The 15,878-nt window shown below is 43.5% G+C and overlaps 1 protein-coding gene across 1 annotated transcript; it reads left to right on the top strand.

Moving 5' to 3' along the window:
• Positions 1-3,671: 3,671 nt before the first annotated feature.
• On the top strand, positions 3,672-4,682 carry LOC100275442 (uncharacterized). The gene is made up of 3 exons (XM_008675974.3): positions 3,672-3,871; positions 3,996-4,177; positions 4,264-4,682. Exons 1-3 carry the CDS (start codon positions 3,842-3,844, stop codon positions 4,274-4,276), a joined length of 225 nt encoding a protein of 74 aa, XP_008674196.1. The 5' UTR covers positions 3,672-3,841; the 3' UTR covers positions 4,277-4,682.
• Positions 4,683-15,878: the final 11,196 nt, after the last annotated feature.

The raw sequence follows: 15,878 nt of genomic DNA, 5'->3' as shown, positions 1-15,878 counted from the left end.
TGGTCGGAGTCGTCTAGTCTACCTCCCCCGGCGGTCGGAGTTTGGCGGTTGAGGTGCTTCGGCTAGTCGGCGTCGGCAGGCCTCGATTCCTTTGGCGGACAAGTTCCTCAGGCGGTGGGAAGATAATTCCTCAAAGGAATTTGGCTAAGATTGGCTGTGGGAAAGGGTCCACGCGCACCAGCGCTTGGTTGAGATCCGGCGAGCGGTGGCGCTACTTTGGCGTGGCGCACTGGCGAAATGGGGTGGTTGAGGAGGTTTACTAGGGGCTAGGGAACCTCCTGGTGGTGTTGTGGTGGAAGATGGTGTTGGCCGGGCCACGGTGGTCGGTCCTGCGGCTGGTGAGGCGGGTGGGGCATACTCCGGCGGTCGCGAGCTCCAGCGAAGAAGGCTCGAATGGGTGCACCGAGAGAGACTGAGGGCGCAGGGGTACTTATAGGTGTGGCGCTCACGATGTTGTGGTTTCTTCGGTTGTGGTGCAAGCAGAGTCAGGCGCCCGAGTTGGCGCCGGGTAGGCGGACAGAGCCCGCTCGGCTTCTGTCAACCGGTGTCGAACACTTGGCAAGTGTTCTCCGAGCCCCTTTCCTAGGCGTTTTGTCGCTTGCTCAAGCCCTATCTCAGCGAAATCTTTTTATACGATCTATTGCTTACACTATAAGCTAGATATAATGTGTGGGGGTTGACGGATTTTATCCACTGACCGAGCAGATCTTACCCACTCAAGTGTGATCTGTCCAACAGTCGTCTTGCCGAGGTGAGGGCAGGGTTTTGTCACATCCGGCTTCGAGTTTCGATGCCATCTTTTGCCAGGGGTTAGGTTGGGTAATTAGCCACGACTTTGTCAATTGGGTCAAAGGGTTTTGCGGTTTAGAACATGGTGAACGTGTTTGATCTTTGTGAGAGGGTTGGATTTCAGAATTATGAAATCATGATTTTTATTTGAAGCCCCCACTTGAGTGGCTTATCTGGAGATTTTGCAAAACTATTTTGGGCAAACTTCCTCACTATTTTTTGTAGGTTATTTAGTGTATCACAACTTTTATAATTGGCCCATGTCATGACAATGTGATCTTCTTGGTCTTTTGTTGACTTTCTTTTTTTAGTGTTCCTTTGCCCCTAAGAGAGGATTTTTAGGGTTTTGGTATTTCACCTTCTTCTTTAAGCTTCATATGGTTAGAATGTGATTTATAGGGTGAGTAACACCTGATCAAGGTTTGGTTCATAAATTTTTGGTGCCTTAAGCCCAAGCTAAACCACATGTGATAACAGGCCACAGATGCAGGTACTAAGGGAATACCCTGAGTGACACCTGGGGTGTTACATAAATATTCCATAACCTTGCACTAACCTAGAGACTAACAAAAAAATTGAGACATGGAAACGATGAATGAATGGAATTAAAACAGATAGAGAATAGCATTATGAACATTTTTCAATTTGAACCACCCAATTTGGAGTTCATATGCAAAAGATATGAAATTTACAAGTTTTGGAATTCAAAACCCTAAATTAAACCCATTTATCTAATTAAATACAAGCTCGGGGTTCTTTCTGCAAGAACCCAGGGGCACGGCTTCTAGAACTAACGACGGTGAGTTCTAATGCCGGGAACCCAGAGGGGTTTTAAGAAAAATGCCCACGACGAAGGGGTATCAAGGCTTCTCGGCCGCTGAATCTGGAATGGACGGTCGCAATTAGAAGCAGGGCGCACAGGAATGGGCACGAAAATTAACAGGCAGGGCCATAGGTTAGCGGCCTATGGCAGACTTCGTGCACGACACGAGCACAGGCGCGCTCTGACGAACGGGACCCACAGGTCAGCGGCCCAGAGAGGGAGGGGAGAGATTAGGCACAGAGAGGCTGTCAAGTAGGGCCCACTGGTCGGGATCGCTGTCAACCTTGGCCGCGTGCACGGAGCGATCGCCATGGACGGAGCCGGTGACTTCACATGGGCAAGGGAGGGCATGGGGCGGTGCGGTTGGCCGGAGAACCCTGGCACAACCGCACGGTGCCATTGCCGGTGATCGCCGCTGGCTATTCAACAGAGCAGGGAGAACGGGGAGAGAGAAAGGGATCTTCGACAGGGAAATTCACCTCGGGTGAAGCGTGGACGGTGGCGGTGCTCCGTTCGGTGGTGGCGGACCACGGTTAGGGACAGCGAGGCGACCTTGTCGTGGAGAATCCGAGGCACAAATGGCGCGGTAGCGACAGAGCTCCGGCAAGCTCGGGCGTGGGCGGCTGCAGATCGGGTGGGTGCGCTAAGGCGAAAGAAATGAGGCAGAGAGGGAAGTGGGCGCGTGTGGTTACTTCAAAGGGAGTTAGGCTAGCGATTTCACGCGGGGAGGCAACTTGGGTGCTGCCGTCTCGGCGTGCGTGTGCGTGCCTCGCATGGACGGGCAGTTAGAGGAAGGGGTAAGAAGATATGCGGGGTTCGCTGGTCATCGGGAGAGGGCACGAGGGTGAGTGGTTGTGGCGTCGATAGGCGGACCCACCGACAGAGAGGAGGGGTTGGGCCTAGAGGGCTGAAAGGCCGGGAGAGGGAGGGAGCAAGGCTGCTTTGGCTTTTCATTTTTCTTCTGAATTTCTATTCCCTTTTCTTTTTGTTCTCTCTTTTGAATTCAAATCCAACCAAACCACAAATTCAAATTTAAATATTTTAAACATGTGCATCAACCAAAAACAAAGTTTAAGCTCAGTATAATGCAACAATTCATATCTCCCCTAGGTTTTAATATACTAAAAAAATAATACATTTCCCAAATAAATAAACAAACTCTATTAAAAGGAAGAGAAAAGAAATCTATAAAGAGGAGAAAAGGGGTAACACCTGAATTTGGTAGATATTAGACTAGAAATTTTATACCCCCAAATTTAGGGTGTTACACTGGCCTTCGTAGCCTGGGGCTCGGCGTGGATCGCCGTGTTGTGCCCTACCATCAGCCTGCGCTCTTAGGCCTAGTCGTGATAGGTCATGAGTGCACCGTAGGCCGAGGGGTTCATAGGTCATGAGTGCTCTATGACTCGAGGGGTTCGTTGGTCATGAGTGGGAAGTAGACTAGCGCCTCCACCATGGCTCGAGGCCTGACGTATTTAATGCAGTCGATCATTTATGATGGGCCAATCTTGGATCGGGCACGGGATCCAATCGAGTGGTTTCCCTCTGACACGCCCGGCACCCTATTGGGTTCTGCCATGCCCGACCCTATGCTCGGTGACACGGGGTTCGTCCGGGGGCGGAGCACCTCCAGGGTAGACCTTATCCATCTCCTCCTGCTGAACAATGGTCCCTAGTGACTAGAGGCCTTTCCTCCATGTGCTTGTTGACCTATGGGCTCTAGGGGCCGAGGACCGAATCCCTGATAGTTTCCACCGAGCCCCCGAGGGGAGAGTGTCTCCCTTTGGGGGCTACGAAGGGTCGGGCGGTTCCTTGTCCCTTTTGTCGCTCGCAACTATTGAGTTGGTGAGATTTGTGAGGCCCTTTATTGGCTTTTAGGAGCCATTGGGCACTATAAGTAGGGGGTCGCTTCGTGCTTACCCCCAACCAATTTTGGTCATAGCTCCCATGCTTTCCAAAAGTGGCACCTAGCGGGGAGGGTTTTGCCACCTCAAACCCTTCGGGGTTCTATTGGCTAGCCATGGACCACGACAAACATCCTGCTCCGGAGTGTCCTCACCAAGGTTGGTCCAAGAGCCACCCATTGCAGGAAAGGTGGGTGGTGTCTAGGAACTCATCCAATACTTGCCCCTATGTTATCTTGGTGACAGGCTTTTCCTCGTTGGGCAGTGGGCTCAAGCGCTAGAGGAGAGGTCATATCGCTTTCGTCCTCCCCTTCAACCTCTCCGGATGGGGAATCAAGGGTTGACCCTTGTGACGGTGAGCCTGCAACGTTAGCCCTACAGGCCAACGCCACCGGCGCCTCGACTGTCGTTGGCCGCCCTATGGCGGCCATAAGGCTGGTTGGTGCTGCCCCCTAACCCAGTCATGTTATCCTATGCAGGAGGGTAATCGCCTATTCCTCTCCCACCTACCATGTGCTGCAATGTGGGGTCGGATCCTCAGCCCTTCCGATGTTGGCGATGGACGAGCTACAGGGCTGACTGGAGATACCTCGCTCGGTTGTGCGGATGTCCGACACTCATATCACGGGTCTCCAAGCGTGATTAGCCATCGTGGAGGCCTGTGCGTCGAGTAAACCACTCCCTCCGCTTCTCATATTTCCTTGCATCTCGAGGATGTTAAGACTCTCATTTTTTGTTTCTGAGCAGGGCAGGAGGCTGAGTTGGTGGAGCTTCATTAGGAGATTGACTCGGTGACCCAAAGCGTCTATGCTCGCGAGACAACCTGCTTGCAATGCTTACTCGACATTCGAATCCGCATTCGAAACATCGTGGATCACATCCTTCTCCATGGGGCCGGTGTTGCCTTTGCTGTCGCCAAGCTCCGCACTAGGGTGCTTCGTTCGTGGTCTTTGAGAACCTAATCTAGGGATACGACGATGCCGCCTGTGGGGTCGTCAGCGCTGTGTCTTTAAAGGATCTGATCTGATGGGTTCCCTAGGGCCCTCTTCTGGCGTTCACCTTTTGGTTCATTGGTGCAGGCATCTTGTAACACCACAAAACTATCAACTAAAAATAATGCAATTAGTTTATTAGTGGTAAATATAGTAATGATTTTTTTCTTCCAAGTGTTTGATTTTTAATTGCATTTAGAATAATTTTGTTTGCTCATATTTGATTTATGGTTGTTACGTAGAATTTATTTTATATTGAAAATCCAATTAATTAATATAGAAATATTGGTCCAAAAATAAATATTTTAATCATAAATAATTTTGGTATAATTATTATGATTTTTAAAATATATTTATATTTTTAAATAGAAAAGAAAAGAAAAAAAGAAAGAAAAGAATTTGGAAACCCTGGCCGAAACAGCGCCCACCTCCCTCCCCTCTCTCTCACCGACGCGCGGGCCCCACCCGCAGGGGGCTTTCTTCTCCCAGGCCACCGACGCCGTCGTGCGCCAAGCGCGCCTGCGCCACCCGCGCGGGCCACGCCGCGCACCCTAGCTCGCGTCGTTTCGGCGTCCGCGCCCGGCTCTTCCCCTCCCCCCTCATTTCCTCCCCCACTCCCCTCTCCCAATCAATGGAGTAACCGGCCACCATTAATGGCTTTGAAGCCGCCAGTCGTTCTCTCCCTCTCCCCTCAGCGCGTCTCCCTCTCCCTCCCTATAAAAGTCGACCGAGCTCTCTCCCTCTCCCTTCACCCGAGCTCGCTCTCCTTCCCTCGTTCTATCTCTCTCACGCCATCTGTCGTCTGTGGAGCTCGTCGTCTGCCAGGCTGCTCCCTGTTCATCGATGCCGCCGCACCGGAGCACCGTCGTGCCCGCTCACCGTCGCCGGAGCTGCGCCTCGCCCTGCGCGCCCGTCACCCCCCTGCTCGCCGAGCTCTCCCTGCACACAAGCTCTAGCTCGAGGTAGAAGACGACTATTTTATGTTTTATCCCCTGTACTTGAGTAAATTTAGTTTAGATATTTTTCAGTTCAGAAACTATTAAAAAGAGACCCCGATGTTTACACTTAATGGTGAACTAGCCCCTGCAACAATATTTTGGACATGAGTATTATTTTATATTTCGAAAATAAATAATGTCACGATTCACTAACTTGGTGATTTAAATACTAGAAACGTTTATGATTAACTTCGCTTTAGCACATGGAACGATATTGTTAGTAGTGATTTAAGTATAATTTTATTGATATAAGAAAGTGGAAGAAGTAATAGGTCACATATTTTCGGTCAGATTAAAAATATAGGTTTTTACTAGCCATGATAAATGTGTTCATATGTATAGCACTTAATTACTTAGAATTAATAAAATATTTATTTATGTCAAAATCACCATGATTATATTACTAAAGTCCAATTAGTAATCTACATTAATTCTTAGAATATTAATGTGAGGTGATTTAGAAATAAACATTTTTAGCAATACGTATAATTTCTATTTAGAAAGGAAAGGATAAAACCCAAAGGACTATTATTAGTAATAAAAATAATTATTTTCCGTAAAATTCATTACGACATTTTATCTACATTATACTAGATAAACTAGTGTCGTAGTCACCTACTCATATTTTCACCAATAATAACTCAAAGTGGAAGATATAGTGGATTAATAAATATTTATGTTGTAGACATATTTATGAGTATAGTTGTGTGATATATGAATGTGTATGTAATGGTGAATGATTACCCATGTAATGGTGTATGTTTATTTATTTGGCATACGTATTCTTTTGTATGTACGATACGCAAATCGATGCTAGAAGTTGACTGTGAGGTAGACGAACCAAACTCGTTCGAGGACGACCCACAGGACACTTTCGAGTAAGGCAAGTGGATTCTCCCTATGCATTTCTATTTGTACCCAAATAATGCATATAATAATGTTTACTTTATGGATATATTGCATAATTTGATGGGATTTGCCTAAATAAGGATTTTCTAGAATTACCAACCCTATTCCTTGAATTACCCTGGGATAAATGCTATGCTTAGCAATTTTTGCTATTGCTCAACTTGACAAACATGATGTCACTCTTTTAATGATACTATGTTCTAGAAATGAAGTTTTTATTATGATGTTAACCCAATGGTTAAACAAGAACATTTTGTGTTAGATGGAACATGGAGTGACCACCTAGGTTAACAATGCAACAACGAGTGCTATAATGGCTCTAGCTTTGGTAATTAGTTCTATAGACTTAGTGCTTAGCAACCCTACCTGAAAGATGGGCAAGAGGGGGGCGGCAGTGGTTTGATGGTAACTCATGTTAACATGGGGTGGTAGTCTTGGCTAAGTTAGCTCACCCAAAGGGCCATCAATACTGACGTGGAAACCTTAGCGGGTGGCTTTGTACTAAGGATATTTTGTGAAAGCCTCATAGTAGATCCCTAGCCATTCACCTCGGTAGTATTTATGGGTCCGATCAACCCAGGCTAGATGGGATACACGGCTTGTGGTTAAAGTTGTACCACCTCTGCAGAGTGTAAAACTGATATGTCAGTCGTGCTCACAGTTAAGAGCAACCTGGACCCTCACATGATAATTGAACTTAAAGATGGAAAATAAATTGTGATTTGAGGATCTACCAGTGGATTGCTTAAGTGATTTCAATTAAGTGTTTTTGATATAATCTTATGCCTTTGATTAATTGGGATATTTGGGATACACACTTATTAGTAAGACAGGTGTTGCTAATAAAATATTGACCAACTAAAATGCCTACCGCTTATCCATAGCCTACCTTGTTAACTTTCCATTATTTCCCCCACTTGCTGAGCTCCGACCATAAGTGAGCTCACCCTTGCTAATATTTTGATCAGAGGGTGATGACGAAGACTTCGCAAATGACGTTGATGAGTTTTGAGTCTAACGATGCGCCAGTCACCTTCCTGTGGAAGAGTGTCCATGTTTAATTCCGCCGCACTTTCATTATGAAACTTGTTTAAGATACTATGATCCGGATGATGTTTTCGTTTTATATTTATGTTTATTTTGTAAGACTTCCGCTACGTAATAAGTACTCTGATGATATTGTGACATTTATCTCTATACACTCTGTTATTATATGTGTTGTCTTCTTTGGCGCATATATGAGATGCACTCGGCTTTATCCCTTAAATCCGGGTGTGACAGAAGTGGTATCAGAGGAATGTTGACTGTAAGACGAAACCTAGATAGAACTAGACAACCAATACTTACTTACCTTTGCTACTCTGATTCTTTCTAAACTTTTCTTAATCATTTCTCATCTATTTCTGCTTTACTCTGATTATTCTTACCTTTTCCTTCTAAAGACAAATGTGGTTTTCACACTTTGAAATCATGTGCCTAAAGTGACCTTTTAGGAATAGGAGACCTAATCTTAGGAACAAAAACAAAACTATTTTTATAGGTATCTATGTGCTTGAATGCTTGTTCTTATGATACTTGTTTGATTTGGATCTTTGATTGAGTGTGATGAGTTGTGGAGTAATGTCCACAATTACATCTGCATATACATATAGGCATAAATAGAATCCATAAGATAACTAAAACAACCTAGATTATCCTCCATTAAAGTGTGTCTATTTTAGATAGAATCCATTAAGCTGAGGAAAAAATTCTATCTTATCCTAACATGTTCATCTTATGTTAAAAAGAAAAAAAAATATTATCTTATTCTCATAAATTGTTTATAAGATAAACTAGACCAACTAAGAATACCCCCACTAGAATATAACAAGCCTAATAGATCCACCTTATCTTAAAAGACACTCTCTTACCTTAATAGATTCATCTTATCTTAAAAGATTTTATCTTATCCTAATAGATCTAACTAATCTCAAAAGATTCTATTTTATTCTTAGAGATTCATCTTGCCCTAATAAGCATACCTATCCCAATCACTTTACTTATCTCATTATAGTGTAACAACCAGGATCTAATCCAAAATAATGATATAACTTAGATCTGATCTAATGTGATAGATTAATCTAACCTAACGAAGGATAAAGTTGAGATAATCTAATGTAAGTTGCTTAACAGGAAAGTTAATACTGGTAAAATGAATGAGACTCTACCCCTATAAAATAAGTTTTAACTTAATTCACTCTGCACTAGATTAAGAATGACCGACCAACTCATCCTTATGCAACTACCTTAATCATTCGATGGTTGCATAACCTCTCTGTTCTAACCTAACAAAGATTCTGACTTACCTACATCATATGATCTGTCATATCTCAAAAGATTCTAACATATCCCAATAATATTTATTCTACCCTGGTAGATTTATCTATTTAAACTAGTCTAATCTAGTTATATCCAATCTAATCTAGACCCTACCTAATCTAATATGATCTAATTTAAAGGGAGTTCCTTAAACAAGTTAGTTAATACTGGTAACATAGATTGACCATATTCCTATAAATGAGTTTTTAAACCTAAACTGGTGTCTTAGACCAACTCGTCCATGGAACCACGACCTAGCCTATGTTATAGGTTACCCAACCCATTTATCCCAAAAGCAAAAGTAAAACTTTGTTGAACCTACCTACCCCATGTACCCACAATCGTTATCCCAACTTAGACAATGGCATATAACACCACAACCGATGGTCCCTAAATCAGACCCAAGAAGGAAGTTAACCTCGACAATGAAGGATATGAGTAGAAACAGATCTTCAGATGAATCAAGATCCACCACCCAGAGTAAAAGTCTTCCTTACTTAATTTTCTTTTACACCAAATCTTCTCTACACTCACCTAATAGCTAAAAACCTAATGTACCCTTGTTTTCTATGCCACACCTACTAATTGCATGACAAAAATTAGGTGTATAAAAATATATATTGGAAGTTCCACTTAGAAAAAAATACTAGAATTTCATAAAGATAAAGTCAGCTGGATATGCTCAACTAAATGGTATTTTTAAATAGGATTATAGAATCTAAGATGATCTAATCTAATATGGTCTACTTAAACAGACTAGTGATACTGTTAGAAGAGATTGGAGCCTACTAGCCAGGTGTTAACTTAACTAAGCACATTAGACCAACTCAACCATGAATAGAAGATCTAACTCAACTAGTAGAGTCATGATGGATTGCATAATCTATCTGTCCCCACCAAATGTCAAACAAAATTTTGACCTACATCATGTAGTCTATCTCATCTTGACAAATTCTATCTTACCTTTGGATATTCACCTTATACGACTAGTTATCCCAATCATGACATAAAATAACTGATTAAGCCCTGCCAAAGAATCTTCAGATCATAACCAACTACTAGCCTATTTGTTCTGCCTACCAAATAATTTCCCTTGCAAAACTATTTTACCATATGCTTCTAACTCTCATGGTCAACACCAGGAAGGGAGGACTATCAGGCAACAACAAACAGAAATGAATCCTCCAAATCCTCCACCGATTGGAACCGATCCAGTGGTTGCCGCCCAAATGCTAGTACTACAACAAATGACAAACGTGGTAACGAAATGCAAAATCAGATAAGGCTAGAACGCCAGGAAATGTGTCAGGACCGGTTGGATATGCGACAAGCAATGAGGCAAGCACGGTTCGAAAGGCAACAATGCAACAACAACACCCACTACCTCCAGCTCCACCAAGCTACATAAATATATATATATTACTACTTGTAAGACCTAAATGTCACTTTAGTTAGTAGTTGGTATGATACTATTTTAGGAGGAATAATAAGGTATAATTGACCCCATGTGCTGCTAATGAGTTATGCATCATGCCGAGATTTTTGTTTGTGCATATCTTCTGAGACAATATGGTTATACACCCTTTTCTTACAAATTTCGATGACGATATTTCTATTAAGGGGGGTAGGATTTATAAACCCTAAAAATGAGTTAGGGGTTCATGAATTCCTCCTATGCCTTTTATAGGAAGTAATACTAAGAAATCGAGTAAACATAAGATAAAATATAAATACCATTAATCGAGTAGGATAAGTTATTCTCTTTATGGAAGTTAAAGAATTCTCTTGAGTAAAAATATATTCAAGGTTATGTGACTCTCGGTAAAAGGGAATGCATTATTCTCCCCTAAATAAGTGAAATAAAATATATCCATTTTTGTTTGGTAAAATTATAATTTGATCACATACTCAAAATTAATAATTCTCCTAAAATAAAATTAAAGTATGCATGGCACATTTTGAGCCTTTAACTAAACAAAGTAATAAAATAATTAATATAAAAATATAGAAAAGTGTACTTTGCATTTCATACCAATATTTTGGATGGTAGCATTTGAAGTTGTATTTTTATGTGACTTTGAAAACTGAAAACAAAACAAATAGAAAGAAAATAGAAAAGGAAAAGGTGAGAGACCAGATCAGATTTTGGGCCGTTTTCCTCCTCGGCCAGCCCAACTCGGCCACCAACCAGCCCACTAGCGAGCCCGCTCGTCTCCTCGCCTGTGAATGACACATGGGCCCAATACGTCAGCGGCCTCCTACCCGTTACGCACCATCCCAGCTAGACACCGCTGTGTGGGCCCCCTCTGTCGGGCTTATCTTCTTCCCCATCTTCGCGCAACTGAGTCCGCTCATCTCTCAATCAGCACGCTGGCCCTGGACCGGGGTAAGTGACCCGTGCCGCGTAGGGCACTCTGGCCAGTAAGATTCACCTCCATGGCTTCTACTCGGACCAACTACCTGACCCGCGAATCGCTGCAGCAAAGTCCACCCCAGCGTCTCTGACTCCGTCTTCTTGCTCGGTTTGTTGCAACAAAATCCGGTGGAGCCGCTAGGAATCGTGGGTCCGGACTTCACTGGCGGGGAGCATAAAACTCGAGCCTACGGCTCTCCTGTGAATACGCCAAGTCGAAGCAAGTAGTCTCTGTGCCGAGTGTGCGTATAATGCGAGACCACGCGAGAGAGAGGAGAGAACGGTGGCCGCCACACTTGACTCCCCACCTCCGCTAGCGGTCGGTGGTCAGGGAAGGGTCGAGGGGACTCGCCATCGTGCAAGGATTGTGTATGTGCGGTTCATCGGACGCATAAGTCGAGGAAACCGAGGGAATTGCTCGTCGTTGTGTCATCTCCGCCATAGAGCCGCGCAACACGTCGCCCGGGGATCTCTACGCCATTATCATTGGTGAGATGTTCTTCATGAAGTTCGCATTTCCCCCACCTACGTTTAGCACCGCTCCTTGATGGGTTTAGCACAGTAAGGTGGAAGGAAACCTTACTCCGGCGATGGGCCACCGTATTCGGTGAACAGCGTCGCCGGAGTCTGCTGGTTAGGATAGGGTGGGGTGTGGTCGTTGATCCAGCCACGGACGACTGTGATCGTGCCATGCATACTGGATCGATCGGGGGGCTCGCAACCATAGATCAGGAGATGGAGGGCTAGGTCGTGATCGTAGTATATTAAATCACAACCGTAGATCCGGAATCTAGGGGTCTAGATTGAATAACGGTTCGGTTAAGGGTTGTTCTAACCTGAGCCACCCATTTATGATTTGACGGTCGATACACATCCATACCCCTCGGCCCTGGCTATCTTTCAAAAGAGTCCCTGAGTTTTAGCGAAACCAACTCGTGGTCCTGATCCTTTATAAAGTAATTATGCTGAGGCCCAGAAACTTACAGAATCCACCCTAAACTTCCGGGATTTTGTGTGTGCAGCCGAGACACTTAATAAATTAGGGAAAATTAATATAGAAAATGATTTTGGCATTAAAATAATTCCAGGAAGTTGTTAAATTCATTTTAATTCCTTTTTAGTCCATTCCAGTTCCTATAATTTTGTATTAATATTGTCTATTACTTGGTAACACTGTTTTAACATGAAACCCATACTAGAATTGATTACTCAATTAATTTTGTAGCAAGCACATACGAACTTCAGAAATTCATAACTTCTTCGTTTTAATTCCGATTTGACCCATTGCAGTTGCGTTAGCTTTGTACAAATATTTACTACGCAGTAACAACATTGATTATACCATGTCTCATACTTTTATAGTTAGATATTTATTTATCCTATGTCTACTAGATTACCTTTTCCAAACCAAAGCTAACCTATCCATAATTATAATTTGATTAAAATATGATCTCTAGTTAAGTTATAATTAAGATTAAGGTTGAATTAGTTATTTCTTCATACAATTTTCTGACATGATTAATGCTAATTAACATAGAATGTATTTCTACTGTGAAATCACCTAAGACTTTAGAAAACCATAACTCCTTAACTGTAACTCCGAATTTAGCGATTCTTGTTCCCGCAATCTTGTAGCGACGCATACACTATTATTATTCAGTTTGTGCTTATGATTGATGTGATGTTAATTTTGCCTATGTCATGCTTGTTTGTATTGCTACGATTAGCAGTGAGGTCACGATGATCTGAAGAATCGTCCTGGTACCTGGAATCTCAAGTCCCAGGCAAGTTGTGCCCTTGACCAATTTTTACCCAATAATGTTACCACTTATTCATGCATAGGTTTAATTTTGATGGGACCCAATAGGTCATCCTAGTCTGATTATCTTTTACCTTGTTTACCCCTGAATCATTTGGGTAGTTTTGCTATTGCTTTATATGGTTTTGGGTTAATATTTCATTATATCCATGTTCCAATTATTCTGTTATTTTATTTATGTTCATGTTATGATCATTATCTTTAATTGGAACAAGGAGCTTAACTTGAAAAACATGTGCCACCACAAGGGTGGAATGGGACGCCCTTGGCTGACAATTAGGAAAGCTAGTGGAAGACTACTTTACCCGAAAGCGGCAAGGGCAGTAGGGGAGTAGGCATGTAGGGAGGTTCTCGAGTTGATTTTGCTGCGATGTAGGTCAGACGAGGGATTCCTACAATTGCTCTTCCCAGAAACTGTAGCGGGTTTTCGGAAGCTAGTGGAACTTTGTAAAGGCCTCGTAGTGTTACCCTGCCTCGCTTCCTTTGTAGAGGTGTATGGGGCCCGTACTGTGGCGGAACTGCCCGAATTATTCCAACTTAAGTGCCTAAGTCTCGCCTTAGAGGCTAGACCACACTTAAATAGGAATTACACGTCAGTCCCCCAGATCTAGTCCGGTGAGGCCACTAACAGGATCAAGTACCACATACTCACTCGATGGTGAGGCACAGAGCAAATACAATAAAGCATAAAACCATACATTAAGGAGTATCAAATTATTACATCAACATCGGAGGTTTAGCAAAAGTGGAGATCATTGTTCGGAATGCAGCGGAATAAAACTAACGATAAGTAAACGGAGAGATGGGGAAGCCTGTCCCATCACTCCTCATGCTCCTCCTCGGCCGAGGTAGGGTCCCACTCGACTGTCCAACCCGGTGGCAAGATGGACGGCCAAGTCACTCCAGCAACCATGTCCTCCAGAGAACCTGTAAAATTATGCCACAAGCAAGGCTGAGTATACTAATACTTAGCTAGACTTACCCAGTGTGAGGAGTCTACTCCTCTACCTCTAGACATGCAGTTGTTTGGCAGAGGGGTTTGGTTGCCAAAAGCACTAGCTGGGTCTAAAAATCAAGTTTTAGATTTTTCAAGTTTTAGTGTGACTCTCTTAAGACTAATTGTGTACTATCTACTCATTCATGGTATCAAGCAATTTAGCAATCATCATCTTTTGCCAAATCATCACATTTCCACTTGTGATGATAGGTTCAATAGTGTAGTCTTGAGTGAAAACCCTAAGTAACACCTGGGGTGTTACAGCCTTCCCCCCTTAAGGGAATCTCGCCCCGAGATTTTTTTTGTAGGGTCCTTTAGAGGGGGTACCAAAAGGTGTGCTAGGGTGTTGCATTTTCATCTATCCAAGTTTCTCTAGTTAACTGCTCTTCGAATGTCATTCTCTTTGCAACTTCAGAAGGAAGCCCTTTTAAAACCATTTTCCAAGTTTACTATTACTTTAACATCTAAGTTTTCTTATATTTAGTTTCGGAGGGTAGGTGGGGGTGGGGTTTTGGGGTTACGTACCGATTCCTTTGGGCAGAAAGTCGGGGAAGCGAGATCGTAGAAAATCCTCAGTCTCCCACGTAGCTTCTTCTACTGAATGGTGACTCCACTGAACCTTATACATTCTGATCGACTTCGCCCGCGTTGATCTCTCCTTTTGATCCAATACCTTGACGGGGTGCTCTTGATAAGACAAGTCTGGTTCTATCTCAATTTTCGGTTTAGGTAGTACTTCAGTGGGTAAGCGGACACACTTCTATAGTTGAGATACGTGGAACACATCATGAACTGCTGACATGTGGGGTGGCAACTCCAATTGATATGCTACGGGTCCACAATTTGCTTTGATCTCATAGGGCCCAATGTAGCGAGGGGCTAACTTGCCCATGATTCCAAACCTCTGAACACCTTTGGTGGGTGACACCTTAAGATAAACATGATCTCCCACTTCAAACTGTAGAGGCTTCTTCCTCTTGTCATGATAGCTCTTTTGCCTAGCCTGAGCAGCTTCTAGGTTCTTCTTAATAACTCTGACCTTTTCTTCTGCTTCAAGTACTAAGTCTGGTCCAAATATTTCCCTCTCTCCCGCTTGAGACCAATTTAGCGGTGTCCTACACCTTCTCCCATACAAGGCCTCGAAAGGTGCCATCTTTAGACTGGACTGGTAGCTGTTGTTATATGAAAATTCTGCCAAGGAAAGGCACTTGTCCCAATTTTTACCATAGTGTAGCACACAGGCTCGCAACATGTCTTCGAGGATTTGATTCACTCTTTCTGTCTGACCATCTATCTGCGGATGGTATGCTGAGCTTCTTATTGCACGGGTCCTAAGTGATTCTTGGAGCTGCTCCCAAAAGCGTGCCACAAACAGTGCTCCCCTGTCAGACATAACGGTCTTCAAAATTCCATGCAAACACACTATTTTATCAATATAGATTTCTGCATACTTTTCTGTCTTGTGGGTGGTATGCACTGGCAAGAAATGAGTTGTCTTGGTCAACCAATCCACGATGACCCAAATAGAATCATAGTGTCGGAAGGTATTGGGCAATCCCACGATAAAATCCATGCAAATATCCTCCCATTTCCAAGATGGTATGGGAAGGGGCTATAAGGTGCCTGCTACCTTCAAATGGCTGGCCTTGACTCTCTGGCAAGTGTCGCATTCAGATACATACTTAGCAATTTCCATCTTCATTCTGGTCCACCAGTACAAAGATCTGAGGTCATGATACATCTTGTTACTGTCGGGGTGCATGGAGAATTTTGAAAGGTGAGCTTCATCCAATATTTTCTTTCTGAGCTCGGGGTTCTTGGGAACAACCAAACGGTCTCCAAACCATAGAATCCCTTTGCTGTCCTGACGGAAGCA

The sequence above is a fragment of the Zea mays genome, chromosome 3, assembly GCF_902167145.1.
Source record: "Zea mays cultivar B73 chromosome 3, Zm-B73-REFERENCE-NAM-5.0, whole genome shotgun sequence".
Taxonomy (NCBI): domain Eukaryota; kingdom Viridiplantae; phylum Streptophyta; class Magnoliopsida; order Poales; family Poaceae; genus Zea; species Zea mays.
This window is presented reverse-complemented; position numbering and strand designations above follow the sequence as displayed.